Raw genomic sequence first — 20,123 nt, 5'->3', positions numbered from 1 at the left:
TTTTGGAACATTCCAAAAGGATTGATTTTTTTTTCCAGTGCCAGAAGCATACCACGTGAAGAATATCGCAGAATATCATGTACCACATGAAGACACATAGCAGAAGGAGAAAAGCATATTCAAAAGTCATAATATTGTGAAGAACAACACATTTCTAAACTTTATTCTCATACTGTCATACTAGATTGGAGTAACAATTCAAACATCCCCTCTGATCTTATCCCTGCTGCTGTAACAGTAACAAATTTGTAGGCAGATACATAATCAGTAACTGGTGTGAAAGACAATACCAATAATTTAAGACATCTCCCAAAACCCTACAGACAGCACAGTTCAAGGAACTCAATATTGTCATACTGTCATAATTCAGGGCACAAATAAATGTTGCACTACCATCTTCTGAACAGTTTTCATGCATAGCCCTATATACTCTCACTTGCAGTGACAATGACATTGGAGCCTTCATCTGACAGTCCTGTTTAATCATGCTGTTAAAAAAAAAAAAGTCTCTGTACAAAGCATGGATGCATTTTTTTTTTTAATGACTAATTATATTCATGTTTACAGTGATTCTGATAAGTGTTTTTGAATTGGCCAAGCATCTGAACAAATTCAAAAGGGGAAAGATTGCTACAAAGTCCTAGATGTTTTAAGAAGGAACTCATTATTTTCAGACCTTCCAGACTTCATTATTTACATGGTTGTTACCTCAACCCCTATGCTATTTAACTTCTATTTTTTATCTCCACAGTCTTGCCCAAAAGAAGACATGTAGCACTTTCACTGTCCTCTTATTTGATGACTCACAGGTATCATTTGAATTCAGACTATTTTTTCATCAATCTTTCACTATAATGATCATAAATAATTTTTGTATATAAAATTGAAAGTGAAAAGTTATTGTGCTAATGCAGTTGTTCACATTAGAGTAGGCTAAATGAGTGACATTTATTACCAAACTTATTTTATCACAAATGCAATTCATTATAACAATAATGGAAATATCATACTCCTTTTAACATTTTACTTAAGCTTTTTGATGCCTGCTAGGAATTCTAGTTATGAGCTTCATTATGCCAAGGACAGACCAGTGTTTTCCAGACACTTACCCTCTGACAGCATGAATAAGTCTCAGTGATGGATAGGCAGTTCGCACTTTCAATTTATTCTTAAGGATTAATGTATTAACCCACTCCACATGCTTCTCTCCACCTTTGACCATGAAAGCAGGGATCCAAAGGACACTGTCAGTCAGCATGGATAGCCTATGCACAAATTTTTCTCTGTCACTCTCATTCCGAAAGCCTCCAAATGCTCTTTGTACAACTGATGGGTTCATGGTAATAAAATCAGATTTAGTTCCCACATCTGCAGCAAACTCCACCACAGGAGCTAGATTGCACCTGAAGAGGAAGAAATTAATGGAAAAACAAAAATAAATATGAAACATTAACTCAGAAAGATGTGTGCATGAAGGGAAAGCTGAAAATGAATATGCAAACCCATTTCAATTTAATGTGAGAAAAAAGTACCAGTGATAATAGGTCTGATAACATATAGCATTATACTCAACTTGGACACTCATAACACAAATTTTTTTAAAATGCTAAATGTACATAATGCTGTGAGAATAAAAAAAAGTTCCTTGGACATTTGAAAACCATGTCATCATGCTTTAAAATGCATTAACGACTAGAGTACCACTTACTCATAACAGTATGCTTTCTACACCATTTGTATTCATTTGTCATCATGTTATCAACAGCTCACACTCTTAAAGGAAGCTATGTTAGCCAATTAAGGTATAATTTATACAGGTTAGTCATTGCAGGTTTTTTACAATACAGTATTTAAGTATGATTTCAAATCAACTTTACCACACATTAAATACATTTCTGTTATTTTGTTTTTTGGTAGTCTCACTGCAGCTGATGAGAAGTTTTTAAATTTAGTATTTTCATTTAATTTAGAAATGAAATTTTTGAAAAAAAATATTAATCTTTCCCTTGATGTCTCATTTTCAAACCTTGTTTGATTTTTCAGTAGCTTTTTTTCCTAGGCTTGAAAAAGGTCTCATCAGGCCTTTGTGTTCAGTGGTTTTTTAACTCAGTTATATAAATACATATATATGTAACCACACAGAGGCAGCATTTTCCATGGGCAGCACTGAATGCAGGTAACGAAATGCAATTCAGAAATTGTGATTTCAGTGACCAGTATGATTCAACTGAAACAAATTACCTCCACAACAACCTCAGTGAATTAGCCTGTAGCCGGTATGCCCCAAATAAGTGTCCTGACACAACATTTTCTCTGCTCTGTTGAGGTGACGGATGCTAAGAAGCAATGTCAGAACTAGGTCCATCAAAACATTTGCATGTTATTATATTGCTAATATAAATAGTATTCTATTCGTTCTGTAATACTTTTCTGGTACAGTAAACTTTGTACTTAAGCGTATCCCCCAGCATCTTCTAATGTCTGTATCTCCAATGTCATATAGCAATTACTGAAGTCAGCAGGGCAATACTAATTAACACCAACTGATGGCCTAGTCCTGAACGATAAGTGCTCAGAACATAAACTTTCATTCTGTAATTATCAGCTAAAGAAGTAGTCCTATCTTCTTTAGAAATAAATTTTCTGAAGACCATAAAGCCTATATATTTTCAGGAGATAAAGCTGTCCAAGTTTCTGATGACATGTGGGCAGATGTAAGCTTTCTTAGGAAACAGACTTACATTCTTCAGTATCTTTATACATCTATTCCATAAACCATCTCCATATAATACAGGCAGCTAAGAGTACTATCTTTTAGAAACTGGTAGATAGGGCACAAGAAAAACTTACACTGATTTCAATACTGGCTTTGAAAATTGTTTCTAAAAATCTTAATGGATGAACCTGTAGTCTGGAATGGTCAAAAGTCTGGTGTTGCATAAAATTTAAAAATAAAAAGATCAAGCCAAAGACTTAAAATCGACCAATCAAATTCACTGAATAACTGCTGCTCTTGAAAATACCTATTTTAAAGGCAGACTGCACAACATAATGAAGGATTCTTGTACAGCAGAATTTTTTTCAGTAGTCATACATATATGCACATGACTGGCATTGCAAATCCTGCTCTGTGTCCAACTCTGAGAAGCAACTATGTAGCAACACTACCTTGTTTAAAAGCTGTACACCATATGCAAAGTGTGCACATATAACATAGGCCTTATAGTTTTAATATGATTCCATGTCTTTTGATAGCTCCCTTCTGATCTGCCAACAGTATCAGTGCCTAAATCTTAAAAGAATATGTAGTTTCAAACCAGCATATAAATGTAATCTCACCTAAATCCTGGAAAAAATTGTCATAGGCATAACAAATATAAGGTCTACTTACCTTGCATGTCATTACTCTTTCACCAGTAGAATACTTAATACCAAATACTGTATTTTTGAAAGGTATACAGCATAACCAGTACAAATTCTTAACACACCGCATGTTCACATTTTTCATGTATAACTTCATAAAGTAATGAGCAATCCAAATGCACACAGTAAGAGTGGTATTATTTATGGACAGCTATGTGGAATATTAATAATATTTTTCAACCTTTAGTGTCTCACATTAGACACCTGATTGCAGTATTAGAGGAAGGTAAGGCATTTTGCTTTCCAAATGCTGATCACCTCTTAACATTTGATCTTTTAAAAATTCAGTTATATAAATATGGATTAGCAGCAGTGCTGAAGTTACAAATAGCGTGGTAAATACATCTGCACTTTGAAAGGCTCTGTATTCAAAGTAGTAACTAGGTGCTGTTAGCAGTACACTGCCAAGATTGCTGGTTTAGAACATGAATGTAAGACAAGCTCTACACAGATTTCTGGCTCTGCTAAGGAAATAAACATTACTAAATTAATTGTAGTTGACTAAGTTATAAAAGTATTACCCTCATTGTCACTTCTCATTTTCTTAGAGGCTACTTCCTTCAAGAAAGGATTATAATACTCATTAAATTAGAAGTGTCAATATTGAGTATTAATTTTTTATCTACAAAGTTGGAAAATATAAAACACCTGCTAAAATATATGAGTTAAAATCAGCACATTCTTCATCAGGGATTAAAGCAGTTATGGAACAGTTATGTCAGAAGTGTTTCCATACAAGTTCATGAGTTTGAGCTAGTGATGAATTACAACACTTACACTAAACTGCTAGTACTAGATAATTTCTAATTCCAGATGAGTTCAAGACAATTTTATAGAAAGGTATCATAGAATCACAGAATAGTTGGGTTGGAAAGGACCTTTGAAGGTCATCTAGTTCAACCACTTGCAATGAGCAGGGACATCTTCAACTAGATTAGGCTGCTCAAAGTCCCATCCAACCTGACCTTGAATGTTTCCAGGGATTGGGCATCTACCACCTCTCTGGGCAACATGTTCCAGTGTTTCACCATCCTCATTGTAAAAAATTTCTTCTATTTAGTCTAAATCAACTTTCTTTTAGTTTAAAACCATTACCCCTTGTCCTATTGCAACAGGCCCTGCTAAAAAGTCTGTCATCATCTTTCTTGTATGTTTCAGAGCTAATAAAACTACTTACTGCACTTTGGCATATAGACCTGACTATATGTAAACAGCTTTTACTACCCATTTCAGAGCTTTTCTCTTAACCTCGAATGCATCTTTATGCTATGCCACAACTTCATTCACTGTTTGAATTTTTAAGCTTATTTTGTTAACAGATGTCAGTGATCTCCCATAAATTCTCAGGACTCTTTCAAGAAATCCTCATACACAGAGACACATGTAAACATATGCTTATTTTCTTTTAAAAGAAATTAAGAAGCCTATTAACTGAACAACTTTGAAAGAGGCAATGCAATCCCCTTGCTGTGTTATATTCTTTAATTCTAGCTCATTTTAAGACATAGAATGTTGGATATATCAACAACAATGATGAGGAGGTAAGGGGGACTCTGCACCTCAAGTTTCACTATTATGTGCCTAGGAGTTTGTACACAACAAATGGAACCTTACTACTGTTTTGTTTGGGGGTTTTTTTGTTTTGTTTTTGTTTGTTTTGTTTTGGTTTTTTTTTTAAAAAAAAAGTGCCATTTATATATCAAATCCAGCAGGAAGAATAAAAATTATTGAAAACTGTAACATACTGTGTCCTATTCTCACACACTGCATTGATACCTTGCAACTATATGATTGATTAAAATTTGACTGTAAAACACAATTTTCTGCAGCATGCTGCCATCTTCCATTCATTCTAAAAAAACTTCAGTATTGCCTCCATGTTAATCAACCTGCAAGTGAGCAGGCTGCAGTCAAAGCTGAACAGGACGAACTTTCTACTAGTAACACAGAATACAAGAACAGGTTGTAATTAGAAGTCACACATAGCAGTGAAGCATTGACTTGAACACAGCTGCAAATACGAGCACTGAGAATATACATCATATTATATAAAGGTTTGTAAACCTTCTCCTGAGCTGAAGCTATTCACTGTTTTCAGCAGCTTGTCCCAGCAAAAATAATTTTGAAAAATAATGGTTTACAGAAGTTCTTTTGTTTGTTTTGGCATAAAAATTCACTGTAAGTGTATTCTTTAACAAGCTTATGGCTATTTTTTCTATATGATTTTTGTTTACTCAAGAGCTCTAGCTCCTTCTTTTTCCTCTTGCACTGAACTAGCAAATATTTAGTCACTATCTGCTCCTTTATTTCTAAGCACTATCTGTGGTAGAAGTGTTCAGAAACTGGTCTAATGAGACAAAGATTGGAACATTTTGGCGAGAAGGTTAGCAAAAAACCTGAGTGGGAAACATTCATAATCTGGGACTGGTAGTATCATAATATGCATGATACCTCTAATTAATGATGTAGTCCCTGTTCTTCCCATGACAACAGCCTAGACCACATCCAAAACCTCAGCATAGCCATTTCAACAGGGTAGTTAGTCTAAACTTACTATCAGGCATTAATTATATGATTTAAGTAATCAGTAAATTTACAGGGTCACTAAATTTACGTAGCATTCCTGTATAATCATGATACTGAAAGGCAAATATATGTATAGAAAATATTCATAGTAAAAATGCAGAGCTTCCCAAACACAAGCTTTCAGTGTGATAGCAGATTTTCACCAGGAACATGTACTACAATGCTATATCACTAAAAAGAGAACTGTGGTAAAACGAAAAAATTAGTTCATGTCTGAAGTATCACATGGTATTTAGGTATCTGTACAGTAACAGAAATCCTTAGAAACACAGACAGAAAAGTCTCAGCGATTGAAAACCTGTTTCTTCTACAACTGTCTGTTAAATATATCAGTTACAGTGAAATATATTAAGAAAAACTGTGGGGAAAAAGAGCCAAATGGCCTATGTCTGGAGTTGTATGCCATGAGAAAAGACTGAAGAATGGAGTAAGCGCTGCTATATCACACTTAAATGTAAGTAATTAACCCTGCATTTGCTGTGACACCTTTATGGCCCAAACACATCCATAACATACTTAACTCTTTCAGACAGCAGAGCTTAACAAAGAAAATGATGAAAATGTATTCACAAAAATACACTGAAATGAGAAGTCAGTTACTCCACAGACATTCAGCTGAACTTGCTTGGTCATTAATAAACATACAGCCCATGTATATGCACACAAATGAATACGTAACATATTCATAGGCCATATATTGTTGTTTTCAAGTCGATTTTAAATAAAAGCCATACAAATTTTCTTGACTAAAAGTGATTACTATTTCCATTTTACTTGACACTGAGAACTACAAGAATATTCTTCATACAGTAATAATGCAAGAATTGGCCATGGATTTATACACTTGTTAAACTTAACAACATGCACTTGAGGTTTACAGGTTGAAATAACTACCTAGAAATCACTCTAAAGCTCAAGCTGCACAAAAGTGCTACAAAACCATGCTTTGTTTCATTAACATCTTCTCCTTGTGGAGCAAAGCCAAAAATATCCATCACACAATATTGATTATATATACTGAGAAGCCAAAAAATGAAAATTAGATTATTGCTGGAAGACATAATATTATCTCTGAAACATAAGGCATTACCTAAATAGTATCTGTAACATACACTCTTTCCTGAACAGACTGAAGACTTTTATACTCAGATTCATATCCAGATTCCCATAAGAATGAAAACTTCAATCTTGAATTCAAAGATTCTTGACATTTTAAGAAACACTTGGATGTGGAAGTAAAATGCAAGGCTCAAGCACATAGAAGGAAAAGAGTTAAGTTCAAGGTAGCAGACAGCCTAACAGCTGGATTACTCTCTAGCCAGTCTACTTGCAGGAAGTATATCACTAACACATGTGTGTATGTAGCACATGATTTCATTTGGTTCTTCAAACAAAGGTGTGCAGCAGCACTGTAATCACCTTCACATACATACATACATACACCCAAAAAGGGGAGATTTACAAAAAAAACCATACACAAACCTCCTATCTCCCACTGCCAAAGTAAAATGTATGGATTCTCACATGTTGTGTGTACTTGTTTGGCACCTGACAAAACTAAAATTGAATCAAATTAACTATATATGGATCTGGATTAGCAGGGAATCCCCCAACATACCTACTTCATCCAGGCCTTATCCTCTGCATTGCACAATAGAGAATGTCTCATTAGCACTGTATGCTGTGTAGAGGCTCAGATACAGCATAATTATGAATTCTACTCACACACAGGAATCACAGCTGTCTTCTGAGATGTGTCATGTAAAATATACCATTGCTGACCCGATACCCTTTTATTCCACAAGAATCCTGAATTTATGACTGATTTCACACTAGAAGATGGATTTTTGTGATATCACCTGCTAATAAACTTTATTGGTTTTTGTTACCCAAACTAGAACCTGTACTGATAATCATTAAATTCCTTCTTCTTAGCATCTTCCTTAACACCAGTGATTGAAATGCAAGTTATCCTCAACTGACACAGCACAGAAGTGACAGGAAAGGTCTAAGTGGTATTTTAGAAAGTGGCAAAACACAGTATTTACCTCTTTATTGTGAGTTTTTGTTGCAACGTTACCCACAAATTAGCTTTACTGTTCTTTCCAATACCATTACTTTGACACTAAAATGAAGGAATCGCTGAAAGTTTGTTGCATGTGAAAAAAAAAAAAAAAACTACAGTAGTGAAATACGGAGAACGATATTTTAATGTAAGAAAACCTGAGAAATGGAACTTAGTAGTTTCATGAATACCTGTGTCTTTGCCTTTTTATTTACCTTTACACATTACTGTCCATAAAGGGCATATTCTATAGGGCTACAGAAGTGTTACTGTAGAAAACTTCAGAACAGTTCTGCACTCATGTGAAGACAAAAGGGGTTAAAAAAAAATATTATCCTTGCAATAAATTCAGGCGAAATGATCATTTTCATGGGTTTGGATAAGCACTTTGGGGTTCCAAGTTTGGAATGTAGAAAAAAGTAATAGTTTGAACACTCAGAAATGGAAAACAGTAAAAAAAAAATAAACCACAGTGTTTAAACTAAGACTGTTCTGAACATTGTCACACTTCTTAATCGAAACAGTCAATGAACAAATGTGTTAGTGAAGCTTCCCTGCATTTGAAACCATAAAGAAAACTACTAGTTAAAAGCTCTGTATTACCAACAGTAGGAGTAAGCAAATTTAAAAGAATATTGTCCTTTTATCTCATGATAATTACAGGAGTCAGACTAACTTCCTGTGTTCTACATTTAGATGCTCATAGGACACCTATTAATTTAAGAGACTACTTTTAAAACTTTGATCATTTGTATATGGGTTTACAGAAGTCACTTCTTACTGATGTTTCCTTAGCCTTCTAAACTTACTTCCTTGTATCTCCTCCCATAACACCTACTGTGATGGTTTGACTCTGGCTAAATGCCAGGTATCCACCAAGTCGCTCTATCACTTCCCCCCCCCCTTCCCTTTGTTTTCTCAACAGGGTAAAGAGGGGAAAGAAGATAAACTAACCCTTGTGGGTGAAACAAAAGCAGTTTTAATATAAGCAAAGCAAAGCAAAAGTCCGCGCGCGGAAGCAAAAGCAAACAGATTTATTCTCTACTTCCCATGAAGAGGCGATGTCGGGCCTTCTCTGGAAGCAGGGCTCCAATACGCGTAGTAGTTGCCTCGGAGGACCAAGGGTGACCCCACCCCCTTCCTCCTTTCTCCCAGCTTTATACTGAGCAGACGTCATATGGTATGGAATATCCCTTTGGTCGGTTTGGGTCAGCTGTCCTAGCTGTGTCCCCTCCCAAGATCTTGCCCACCCCGTCCCACTGGGGGAAATATCAGAAAGAACCTTGGTGCTGTGTAAGCACTGCTCAGCAGCAGCCACAACACCAGGGTGCTATCAACACCCTGCAGCTCCCAGCATAAACCACAGCACCGTGAGGGCTGCTATAGGGGAAAACCGATTCCAGTTCAGCCAGACCCAATACAGTCTCCACCCCTTATTCCATACCATTTACGTTATGCCCAGGTCCCACATAATATTCATTTATCTATTCCATAAGCTTTCTTCACTTCTTCAGATGTTCAGTGTCTTGGCTTCCATCTGTCAAGATAGATGCTCAGGACAGAAGTATGCTTGACCGTTGGACTCCAGCACCGGCTAGGTTTGGGTTGTCATTGCACGTGTCTGGTTCACTCTTCATCGTTCCTACTTCCTCCATCACTTCCTGCAACATACAACTCATCCCACAGATTACTTTCCCCACAAGGTTAAATGTTCTTGAGGCACACACTGAGTAGTCCCATCCTCCCGCATTACCCACCAAGTACATCCAGGTCCCTGAGCAAAGACAATCCCACGAGTGGGCTTGCCTTTTCCCAAGGGAGGAGCAATCCACACTGCCTTCCCCAGCCACCTCCCTGTGTGTACTACAGGGACCTTATCTCCTCCCACAGTATGAAGGGGGTTTGTTTGGGCAGGCCCAGGACGGTTAACAGATCCTCTGGTATTAATTAGCCAAGTGGCTTCTGCTAAATTTATATCCCAATGCTTCCATCCCCCATTGTCCAATGCTTTCAACATAGTCTTCAACAGTCCGTTATATCTTTCAATCTTTCCAGACGCTTGTGGGTAATAAGGGATGTGATACACCCACTCAATGCCGTGTTTCTTTGCCCAGGAGTTTATAAGATTATTTCGAAAATGGGTCCCGTTGTCTGACTCGATTCTTTCAGGAGTACCATGTCGCCATAAAATTTGCCTTTCAAGACCCAAGATGGTATTTCGGGCAGTGGCATGATTTACAGGGTACGTTTCTAGCCAACCCGTAGTTGCTTCTACCATGGTGAGTATGTAGCGCTTGCCTTGGCGTGTTCGTGGCAGTGGTCCAATATAGTCAATCTGCCAGGCCTCACCGTATTGAAAACTCAGCCATCGCCCTCTGTTCCAGGGAGACTTTACTCGTGTGGCTCGCTTGATTGCAGCACATGTTTCACATTCGTGAGTGACCTGTGAGATGGCCTCCATGGTCAGGTCCACCCCTCGATCACGAGCCCATCTGTACGTTGCATCTCTGCCAAGATGCCCTGATGTTTCATGGGCCCATCGAGCTACAAACAGCTCACCCTTACGCTCCCAGTCCAGGTCCAGCCGAGCTACTTCAATTTTGGCAGCTTTGTCTGCTTGCTCATTGTTTTGGTGTTCTTCAGTGGCACGCCTTTTGGGCACATGAGCATCTACATGACGCACCTTTAGAGCCACGTTTTCCACTCGGGCAGCGATGTCCTGCCACAATGCAGCAGCCCAGATGGGTTTACCTCTGCGCTGCCAATTGGTCTTCTTCCACTCCTGTAGCCACCCCCACAGGGCGTTAGCCACCATCCAGGAGTCCGTGTAGAGATATAATACTGGCCACTTTTCCCGTTCAGCAATCTTTAGGGCAAGTTGGATCGCTTTTACTTCTGCGAACTGACTTGACTCTCCTTCTCCTTCAGTGGCCTCAACGACTTGTCTTGTGGGACTCCACACAGCAGCTTTCCACTTCCGATGGCTTCCTACCACACGACAGGATCCATCAGTAAAGAGAGCATAACGCCTCTCATCTTCTGGTAACTCGTTATATGGCGGTGCCTCTTGGGCACGAGCCACCTCCTCAGGCCGCACTCCAAAATCTCTACCTTCTGGCCAGTCCATGATCTCTTCCAGGATCCCTGGATGGTTGGGTTTCCCCAGTCGAGCCCGTTGCGTGATTAACGCGACCCATTTACTCCAGGTAGCACTGGTTGCATGGTGTGTGGCAGGGATGTTTCCTTTGAACATCCAATGTAATACAGGCAGCCGTGGTGCCAAGAGGAGCTGTGCTTCTGTACCAACAACTTCTGAAGCAGCTCGAATCCCCTCATATGCTGCCAGTATCTCCTTTTCAGTCGGAGTGTAGTGGGCTTCTGATCCTCGATATCCCCGGCTCCAAAATCCTAATGGTCGACCTCGAGTTTCACCTGGTATCTTCTGCCAGAGGCTCCATGTGAGTCCGTGCTCCCCAGTTGATGTGTAAAGTATATTTTGCACAGCTGGTCCTGTCCGAACAGGCCCAAGAGCCACCGCTCGAGCTATCTCTTGTTTGATGTGCTCAAAGGCTTGTTGCTGCTCAGGACCCCACTGAAAATTGTTCTTCTTTCGGGTCACTTGATAGAGAGGGCTCACAAGCTGACTGTAACCTGGAATATGCATCCTCCAGAATCCCACAAATCCTAGGAAAGCTTGTGTTTCCTTCTTGTTGGTCGGTGGAGACATAGTTGCTATCTTGTTGACAACATCCAATGGCACATGACGGCGTCCATCTTGCCATTTTATTCCCAAGAACTGAATTTCTCGTGCTGGTCCCTTGACCTTGCTTTTCTTTATGGCAAACCCAGCTCTCAGAAGAATCTCAATTACTCTTTGTCCTTTCTTGAACACTTCTTCTGCCTCATTGCCCCACACAATGATGTCATCAATGTATTGTAGATGTTCAGGGGCATCACCCTTTTCCAGTGCAGTTTGAATTAGTCCATGACAAATAGTGGGGCTGTGCTTCCACCCCTGGGGCAGTCGATTCCAGGTATACTGGACACCCCTCCACGTGAAAGCAAACTGTGGCCTGCACTCTTCTGCCAAAGGAATTGAAAAGAATGCAGTGGCAATGTCAATTGTGGCGTACCACTTGGCTGCCTTTGACTCCAGTTCATACTGGAGCTCTAACATATCTGGTACAGCAGCACTCAGTGGTGGCGTCACTTCATTCAGGCCACGATAGTCTACTGTTAACCTCCACCCTCCGTCAGACTTTCGCACTGGCCATATTGGGCTATTAAAAGGCGAATGTGTCTTACTGATGACACCTTGGTTCTCCAGTTGACGAATCAATTCTTGGATGGGAGCCAGAGAGTCTCGGTTTGTACGATACTGCTGTCGGTGCACGGTCCTCATAGCGATTGGCACCTGTTGTTCTTCAACTTGCAACAGTCCCACAACAAAAGGATCTTCTGAGAGGCCAGGCAGATTAGACAACTGTTTTACCTTTTCTGTATTCACACTGGCCACACCAAAAGCCCATCGGTATCCTTTTGGGTCTTTGAAGTATCCCCTCTTGAGATAGTCAATGCCCAAGATGCAAGGGGCTTCTGGGCCAGTTACAATGGGATGTTTTTCCCACTTGTCCCCAGTCAAGCTAACCTCGGCCTCCAATACTGATAGTTCTTGACAGCCCCCTGTCACTCCTGAGATCCAGATAGGTTCTGCCCCTCTATAACTTGACGGCATTAGTGTACATTGTGCCCCGGTGTCAATTAAAGCCTGGTACTTCTGTGGATTTGATGTGCCAGGCCATCGAATCCACACTGTCCAATACACCCGATCATCCCTTTCCTCCTCCTGGCTGGAGGCAGGGGCCCTCTATTCCTGTTCTTGGTCGGAGTACTCACTGTCTGACTCTTGCCGTGCCAGGCCGGAGGTTCCTTCTTCAGGATCAAGGGAGGTGATCTCAGTCTTTCTGTATCTGGGAGATCGCTGGTTACTTCCTTGTGGTTTTACACCAGCTACATTAGCAACCTTCTTAGATGTCTTCTTGTTGGCAGGGGTCTTTCCTCGCAATTCATGTACACGTGCTTCCAACTTAAAGGTGGGTTGACCATCCCACTTCCTCATGTCCTCCCCCTGGTCGCGCAGGAAGAACCAGAGTTCGCCACGTGTCATGCGCCTTGGCTTTCCTTTCCCCCTGACTGGGACAGAAGAGAAATGATTTCTTGGGGAGCTCCTAACATCCAGGGCACTCGCCCGTAGAGATGAGGAGGTACCAAGACTCTCTTCAAAGTTCTGAAGCCAGGAAGAGACTGCCTCCACAGTTGGCGTACATCTTAGTCCTTCTCCTGCATCCATTTCTGGGTAGTACATTGCGGCCAAGCCGGCAGAATACGAGGATGGCGCACCTTTAATCACCTTCCTCCACATGGCCCGTGTGCATGGGACATCCTCTGGATTTTTAGGGGCTTCATCATTATCTGGATCACCATAGATGACTTCCATCACTGCTAATTCTCTCAGGTACTGGACACCTTCATCTGCAGTAGCCCACTTCCCTGGGGTGTGGTCCATAAGATCTTCCTTAAAAGGATACCTTGCTTTAACACTTGAAAGGAGCCGTCTCCACAGACTGCAAATTGCTGTCTCCTTTCCAATTCCCCTTTCAATTCCTCGATTTCTAGCAAGGGAACCCAGCTGTTGGGCTTCCTTACCTTCTAGCTGTTGAGCATCTGCCCCATTATCCCAGCATCACAGCAGCCAGGCAGCGATCCGCTCACCCGGCTGGCGGCAGTAGTCTTTCCGCAGATCTCGCAGTTCTGATGACGTCAGGGACCGGGTAGTTTCTGCCTCCTGTTTCAGTTCTGTTATTCCCTCTTCTGATACCTTTGCTGAAGGACCAGCTTCTTCCTCCTCTTTCTCCTCCCTTATTAATCGAGGGTATGGGCCTGTTGTTCTCCTTGTCCATTGTTTCTTTTTTACTACTGGGGCAATCTCTGTTGTTGTTATTGTTTGAGTTCCCATGTCAACCACAGCCCTTTGAGAGTGCTGAACTGCAGCTCGATAAGCACAGGCCAGGCCCCAGTAAAGTGCTAGAAGTTGTTGATTCTCATTGGGATAGGCAAGGCACCCCTCTATCAGGTGATGTGTCAATTTTGTGGGGTTGCTTGCCTGTTCAGGGGTGAGATCCCAGGCTACAGGAGGTGATAACCGTCCTAGGAATCTGCCCAACTCCTTCCACTCTCCCTGCCACCCAGGAACAGGCCGCCTCAGAGCACATTTTGGCACCGATTCACTCAAAATTTGCGTTCTCTTACACCAAGAGCATACCGAGCTCCACACAACCCACAACAGGCGAACAGCATTAATAAAGAGTATCAATGCACTAACATAAGGATGACTAAGTACCTCGGGAGCCTGCAAAATAAAACCACTCATGATGTTCCCGATTCCTTGCAGCATGTTCCCGAGCTTAACAAAATAAAGATAAGCAGCGCAATAAACAAGCCCGTGACCAGCACAAGAGCTTGTTGCTTAATAACTACTATAGCTACAGCACATTTAATATAAAACTGCCGTTGTTTTGCCCCACGTTGGGCGCCAGAATAGACTGTGATGGTTTGACTCTGGCTAAATGCCAGGTATCCACCAAGTCACTCTATCACTTCCCCCCCCCCTTCCCTTTGTTTTCTCAACAGGGTAAAGAGGGGAAAGAAGATAAACTAACCCTTGTGGGTGAAACAAAAGCAGTTTTAATATAAGCAAAGCAAAGCAAAAGTCCGCGCGCGGAAGCAAAAGCAAACAGATTTATTCTCTACTTCCCATGAAGAGGCGATGTCGGGCCTTCTCTGGAAGCAGGGCTCCAATACGCGTAGTAGTTGCCTCGGAGGACCAAGGGTGACCCCACCCCCTTCCTCCTTTCTCCCAGCTTTATACTGAGCAGACGTCATATGGTATGGAATATCCCTTTGGTCGGTTTGGGTCAGCTGTCCTAGCTGTGTCCCCTCCCAAGATCTTGCCCACCCCGTCCCACTGGGGGAAATATCAGAAAGAACCTTGGTGCTGTGTAAGCACTGCTCAGCAGCAGCCACAACACCAGGGTGCTATCAACACCCTGCAGCTCCCAGCATAAACCACAGCACCGTGAGGGCTGCTATAGGGGAAAACCGATTCCAGTTCAGCCAGACCCAATACACCTACTTAAGAATTAGCTTTGGTTTTTTTTTTTTTTAAAAAAAAAGGAAGTTGCACCAAAGTCAGAATTATAAATGCTTATGAAGGGTATACAGTACTGTAGCCCCAAGCATATGCAGCACCAGGTGCTATGTACGAAGAGCTTCAGTTTCATAAGATGACATTTCTGTATCAGCTCTCACTTCATGATGGGCTACTTGGAGTAGCAGTCATGCAAGGACCCTTCCAGCAGCTGAAGAAATCATGAGGTGAAGTCAAAAAGGGAAAATGTGGCCAGAAGAAGCCAGGCTTTTTCCAAGGTTCTCCTGAGGAGGAGGTCATGTCTAACTTGACTGAAAACACTGAACAGCTACACTGGTGCTCCCCCTTTCTCAGGCACCCAAATCACTGAGCAAGAACATCTGAACATTATGGTTTCTGGCTTTCTTCTGCTTTCATTTAATGTTTCAATGTATGTCACAATTTTTAGGAAGAGACAGAGGGCAAAAATAGAGCTGCCACATTTGAAAGCTGAAAAAGGTCTACGAAGCTAGTCATGATGTATTCAAATGTTATTTTTAAGGAAAGAATCATGTTTTAAAATGAGTCTGTTAAATTGGCAACTTCACCTTCAACAGATCTGCTGATTCTGAGCATCCAGCTCTACAGGCACAATGGTTATGCTCCAAGCAAGGTATATTAAATAAGTATTTGAACATAAAAGCTGATACAAGTTACAAAACAAAAAAGAAGCCCCAGAATATAAGTACATTAATATTGTAATTCTGACAAATTTATGATTGCTTTTTCCTATTAGCTGAAGGAACAATGCAGAAGAAAGAAGCTACTATCACTCTCTGCTTAGATATTAATATTAGCAGAGAAATTTAAGTTGTTCTCCTGAAATAAGAAAACACACCTTCATGGTGTGGTTAGAAGGTCTGTCCTTTTCTTCTTCCTGAATAGATACGATGTCTTCTGCTCAAATCACAATTGCTTCCCCACAAAACCAAGATATCAGGGAGGAAGTCAAACCTATTATCTTCTTCTTTGCATAGGATAAACCAACAGATTTATTAAAGGACTACCAGTTTTTTCCATGGCAACTTCTCTAAGCACAAGAATTGCCAACTTAAAACATGAAGGACAAAGGACACTAGAAAAATAAGCGTGACATTTGCCCAGCAAAATTTTAGCACCCATGATGGCAAAAATATTCAGCTTGATTCCTAGATGCTGACAGATTTAGCAGGAAAACACTCCAATGAGAAAGAAGAGTTGTAACTTACAAATTAGACACTTCAGTCCCAACAAAGAAGCAATTAATACACTCTCATGGCTGTTCCTTTTCAGAGCAGCCCTAAGCTAGTCAAATAGCTTCACTCAAGAGGCCTGTTCTCTGTATAGTCCAACTGAAATGAAATGAAAGGGACTTTACCAGAAGTGTCACTACAAGAAAAACCACAAGATTATCTATTAGGTTTGAAGGGGTTTGTTTGTTTTTTAACCAAGTAACTCCAAAACTTGGCCTCTGCTTTTCAATAGTTCCCATCATGAATGATGAATTCCATCAATTAAAACCAAAAAAATTTCTTCAAAACTTTGGCATTATTCAAATTCTGAACCCAAAGCTGACTTGAATTCTTTTTGGTACTTCCTGGCTGCCAGAAGTAATTCCAAGAATCTGACAGTTATTACTTGGCAATGTTTAGTATTGTTATTTACCCAAAATACAGTTGTCTTTTTTAGGAAGTCCTATGTACCTACTGCATTTCAAAATGTACCACTTAGTATAACAAGCTCATCTGTTTCTTAAGATGTAACAACTAACACAGCTCTGGCATGAGAATTTCAGCATCAGAAAGTGTAGACAATGGGGGAATAATATGTATTGCATTTAAATATCACAGGGAGTGAGCAACGTATATCTCACCTAACAGACAAACAGCAGAAAACAGTACAATGCAAAAACCAGCTCCTGCAACAGCATGGTGCCATTTATAGATTTTTAAATGTAATCTGGTAGATTATCTCATATTTTTATTCTGATTTATTTTATGGAATCAGAGATTTTGGAATGCTTCAGAGCCTTTCTGGGTATAGTATCAAAGTGCTAAATGGTAAAGCAGCATGCTTTAGCTCACCACTACAAAAATAGTAGAGGTGCAAGGATTGATATTGACTTAAGAGGGTGTAAAGTAATAGGAGGTAAAAAGGAAAGGCATATGGGAATTTGGAATAGTTAATAGCACGCTTTTTTTTAATAGCAAAGAGTCTCCTTGCTTCCCATTTTAACTAGATGGGTCATAATTCCTACTGTCAATATAGGCATGATTTCACTGAACTTGTGGAACTAATTCATTTTATCCTAGCAGAAGATATGTCCCTTGTCTCTTGATTTCTGATGCCCTGAGAACAAATTAAGGCTTTTATATGAATAAGTAATTAAAACCAAGCCTCTTAAAAATGTTTGGTGAATATAGTAAATCTACTTAGGCTGACAAGATATTACATTGCTTGCAAGAATTACCCTTATTTATGCACATTCAGAGTTGTGTGAAGGGGAAGAATTGTATTGTTTTACTTGTAAATTTTGCTGACTGAATTATATGTTAGCTTGCAGGTATGTCTCTTATTTGACTCCAGTTTAGATGTCTATTTTTAAACTTTTTTCGTAATAAAAGTACTCTAATTACTGATGTCTCTGTTGGATCAATGTTCTTTGAGAGGGACTGTTACATAGAGAAGCACTGGAATGTCTCAGAGAAAGATGGACAATTATTAGAACACTGACAGATACTAACAAATTACTTAACGAGCTAGGTACTGACACTCTTCTTTACCTGTAATAAAGTGTATATTCAGTGTTTTTAACAGTTATTACCAACATCTTCATACCATTTTTACAGAAGCATTAAAATTCAGGATATTAAGTTCTGCAAGGCATATACTGCTGGATGTTTGTTGTGTCCCCTTCACTTTCACAGATCTCCACTATCAGTTTTATCATTCAATTAAGGGTATTGTTGGTGTCAGATTTAAAATTACAACTGATAACTTCTAAGAAAAAACTCTCTCAAAAACACACACTTTTGTTTCAGGTCTCAAAAAGACCATACAATACTATCAAAATCAAATGGATAATATATTTAACCAGAATAGCATGACATACTTGCCCCAACAGATAAGCATACTGCACTCAGCAACTGGAGATTCTAGGAAAATGTTGTTCATTAGCCTCTACACCTAGCTGCATACATGACACACAGTAACACCTTTTCAGAACATCATCAGGTGGTGAGTAGAATGACATAATTTTACTTGTAGAGAAATCAGCTGAAAGCAGAGTAACAGTGTCATGGTACATTTTAATACCAGAATCCTATACGGCAATAGCGGTGAGTGGTTACCAAGTATCCAGTACATTACCTCACATGATTACATATCATGTTGAGTGCAAATTTTTTTAAATGGAAGAGGAATGTGGGAAACTATAAGTTTGAAGTATGGTTTGCATTTTTCTTTAACTCAAAATACAAATGAATTCATTGATATTTACTTTAAAGTATTTCCAGAACCTTATAAAGATTACTATCACAATATCAAACTAGTTGTTATACTAATCGCTTTATTAGTCATACCCCTTACGAGAGATGTTTCTCCAGTCTAAATAACTTACTAGCAACAGTAACTTCCTGATGCTTTACCATTCTTCTTTAATTTATACACAGATCTTTAAGAATATTATCTTTACTCCATATGACTTGAATTAGTTAAAATCTCCTATCAGGTATCATCACCTAGTTTCATGACAGTTAAAACATGGGGAAGAGCATGGAGATGACTTAAAAGAAATTCAGCACATGATTTAAGTATATACCTTGCCTTCTGAAAGAAAGTTTTCATTTAGAAAATCCAGTATCTAAATTTTTCTGTAAACCTGTTAAATGAATCGCATTTCATCACTGGGAGAGTGAACAAGCATGCCATAAGCTAAATCTGGTTTAGAAATGTGTATTTATTTTTTGATTCCTTCTGCAATAAGGATGTTAACTTGAAAGACTAGTGGTATAAGCAAAAGGAATAAGCAAAATTGAATGGTTGTTTGTATTGCTAGTACACCTTTCAAATAAAAAACAACTTTCACGTCTATATTCTGTTTTGATTTATGTACAGAAAAATGTAGTTTTTCTTTTCATATCCTTTTGATTTTTTTTTTTTTGCCACCATATTTCTTCAAGGTGAGGAAAGAAAAAACAAGTAACTTGCTATGACAACTATTTCCACATTTCTATCACTGTCCTATCTTCTGCCCAACCTTCTCTATATCCGTATAACACTAGGCTGCCAAATGAAGCCAGCTATTCCTCTTTGTTTCCTAGTGATATGTGAAGTCCAAAGGTATTCTATTGCTTAAAGAATGAATAAAAAGTGAAGCATATCAAAATTTTTGCCTAAACTGCAGGGATACATTTTCAGAGCAATGTGAAGGAATTTACATGTGTGACTTCTGTTTACCTTAATGGCAGCCATCCAATTCAACATCAATACATCACACTGAAATTTTACCCCATGCTGCACATAAGTAATGTAGTAATTTATAGTAGGCCATCTTTATTGGCCAAAAGCTAAGAAAGAATATATTTTTGAAAGAGAAAACATTTTGCATTCATTCTACCCAGGTGTCCACAGAAAATTCATTTTGTCTAGAATAAAAAAAAAAACAAACAGCAAAAATAAGTAGCACAAAACTCCCTCCTCTGCTCCTTCTTTTATTTTCACTGTAAAAATAATTTTCTTATCAACAGTATGAGCATATATTTAAATTCAGAGAATCACACAGTGATGTATACTGTTTCAGATTAATTTCAGATAATGTCAGAA

The 20,123-nt window shown here is 39.3% G+C and overlaps 1 protein-coding gene across 1 annotated transcript in view; it reads right to left on the bottom strand.

The window, feature by feature from the left end:
• ST8SIA4 (ST8 alpha-N-acetyl-neuraminide alpha-2,8-sialyltransferase 4) overlaps nucleotides 1-20,123 on the bottom strand; it is an 89,505-nt gene that overhangs the window by 47,639 nt on the left and 21,743 nt on the right. Inside the window, exon 4 of the mRNA XM_074932610.1 lies at nucleotides 1,110-1,403. Coding sequence (XP_074788711.1) covers nucleotides 1,110-1,403 — 294 coding nt within the window. The remainder of the gene's footprint in view (nucleotides 1-1,109; nucleotides 1,404-20,123) is intronic.

The sequence above is a fragment of the Athene noctua genome, chromosome Z (genome assembly GCF_965140245.1).
Source record: "Athene noctua chromosome Z, bAthNoc1.hap1.1, whole genome shotgun sequence".
NCBI classification, from domain to species: domain Eukaryota; kingdom Metazoa; phylum Chordata; class Aves; order Strigiformes; family Strigidae; genus Athene; species Athene noctua.
The sequence above is the reverse complement of the archived record's forward strand: the minus strand, read 5'-3'. Positions and strand labels throughout refer to the sequence as shown.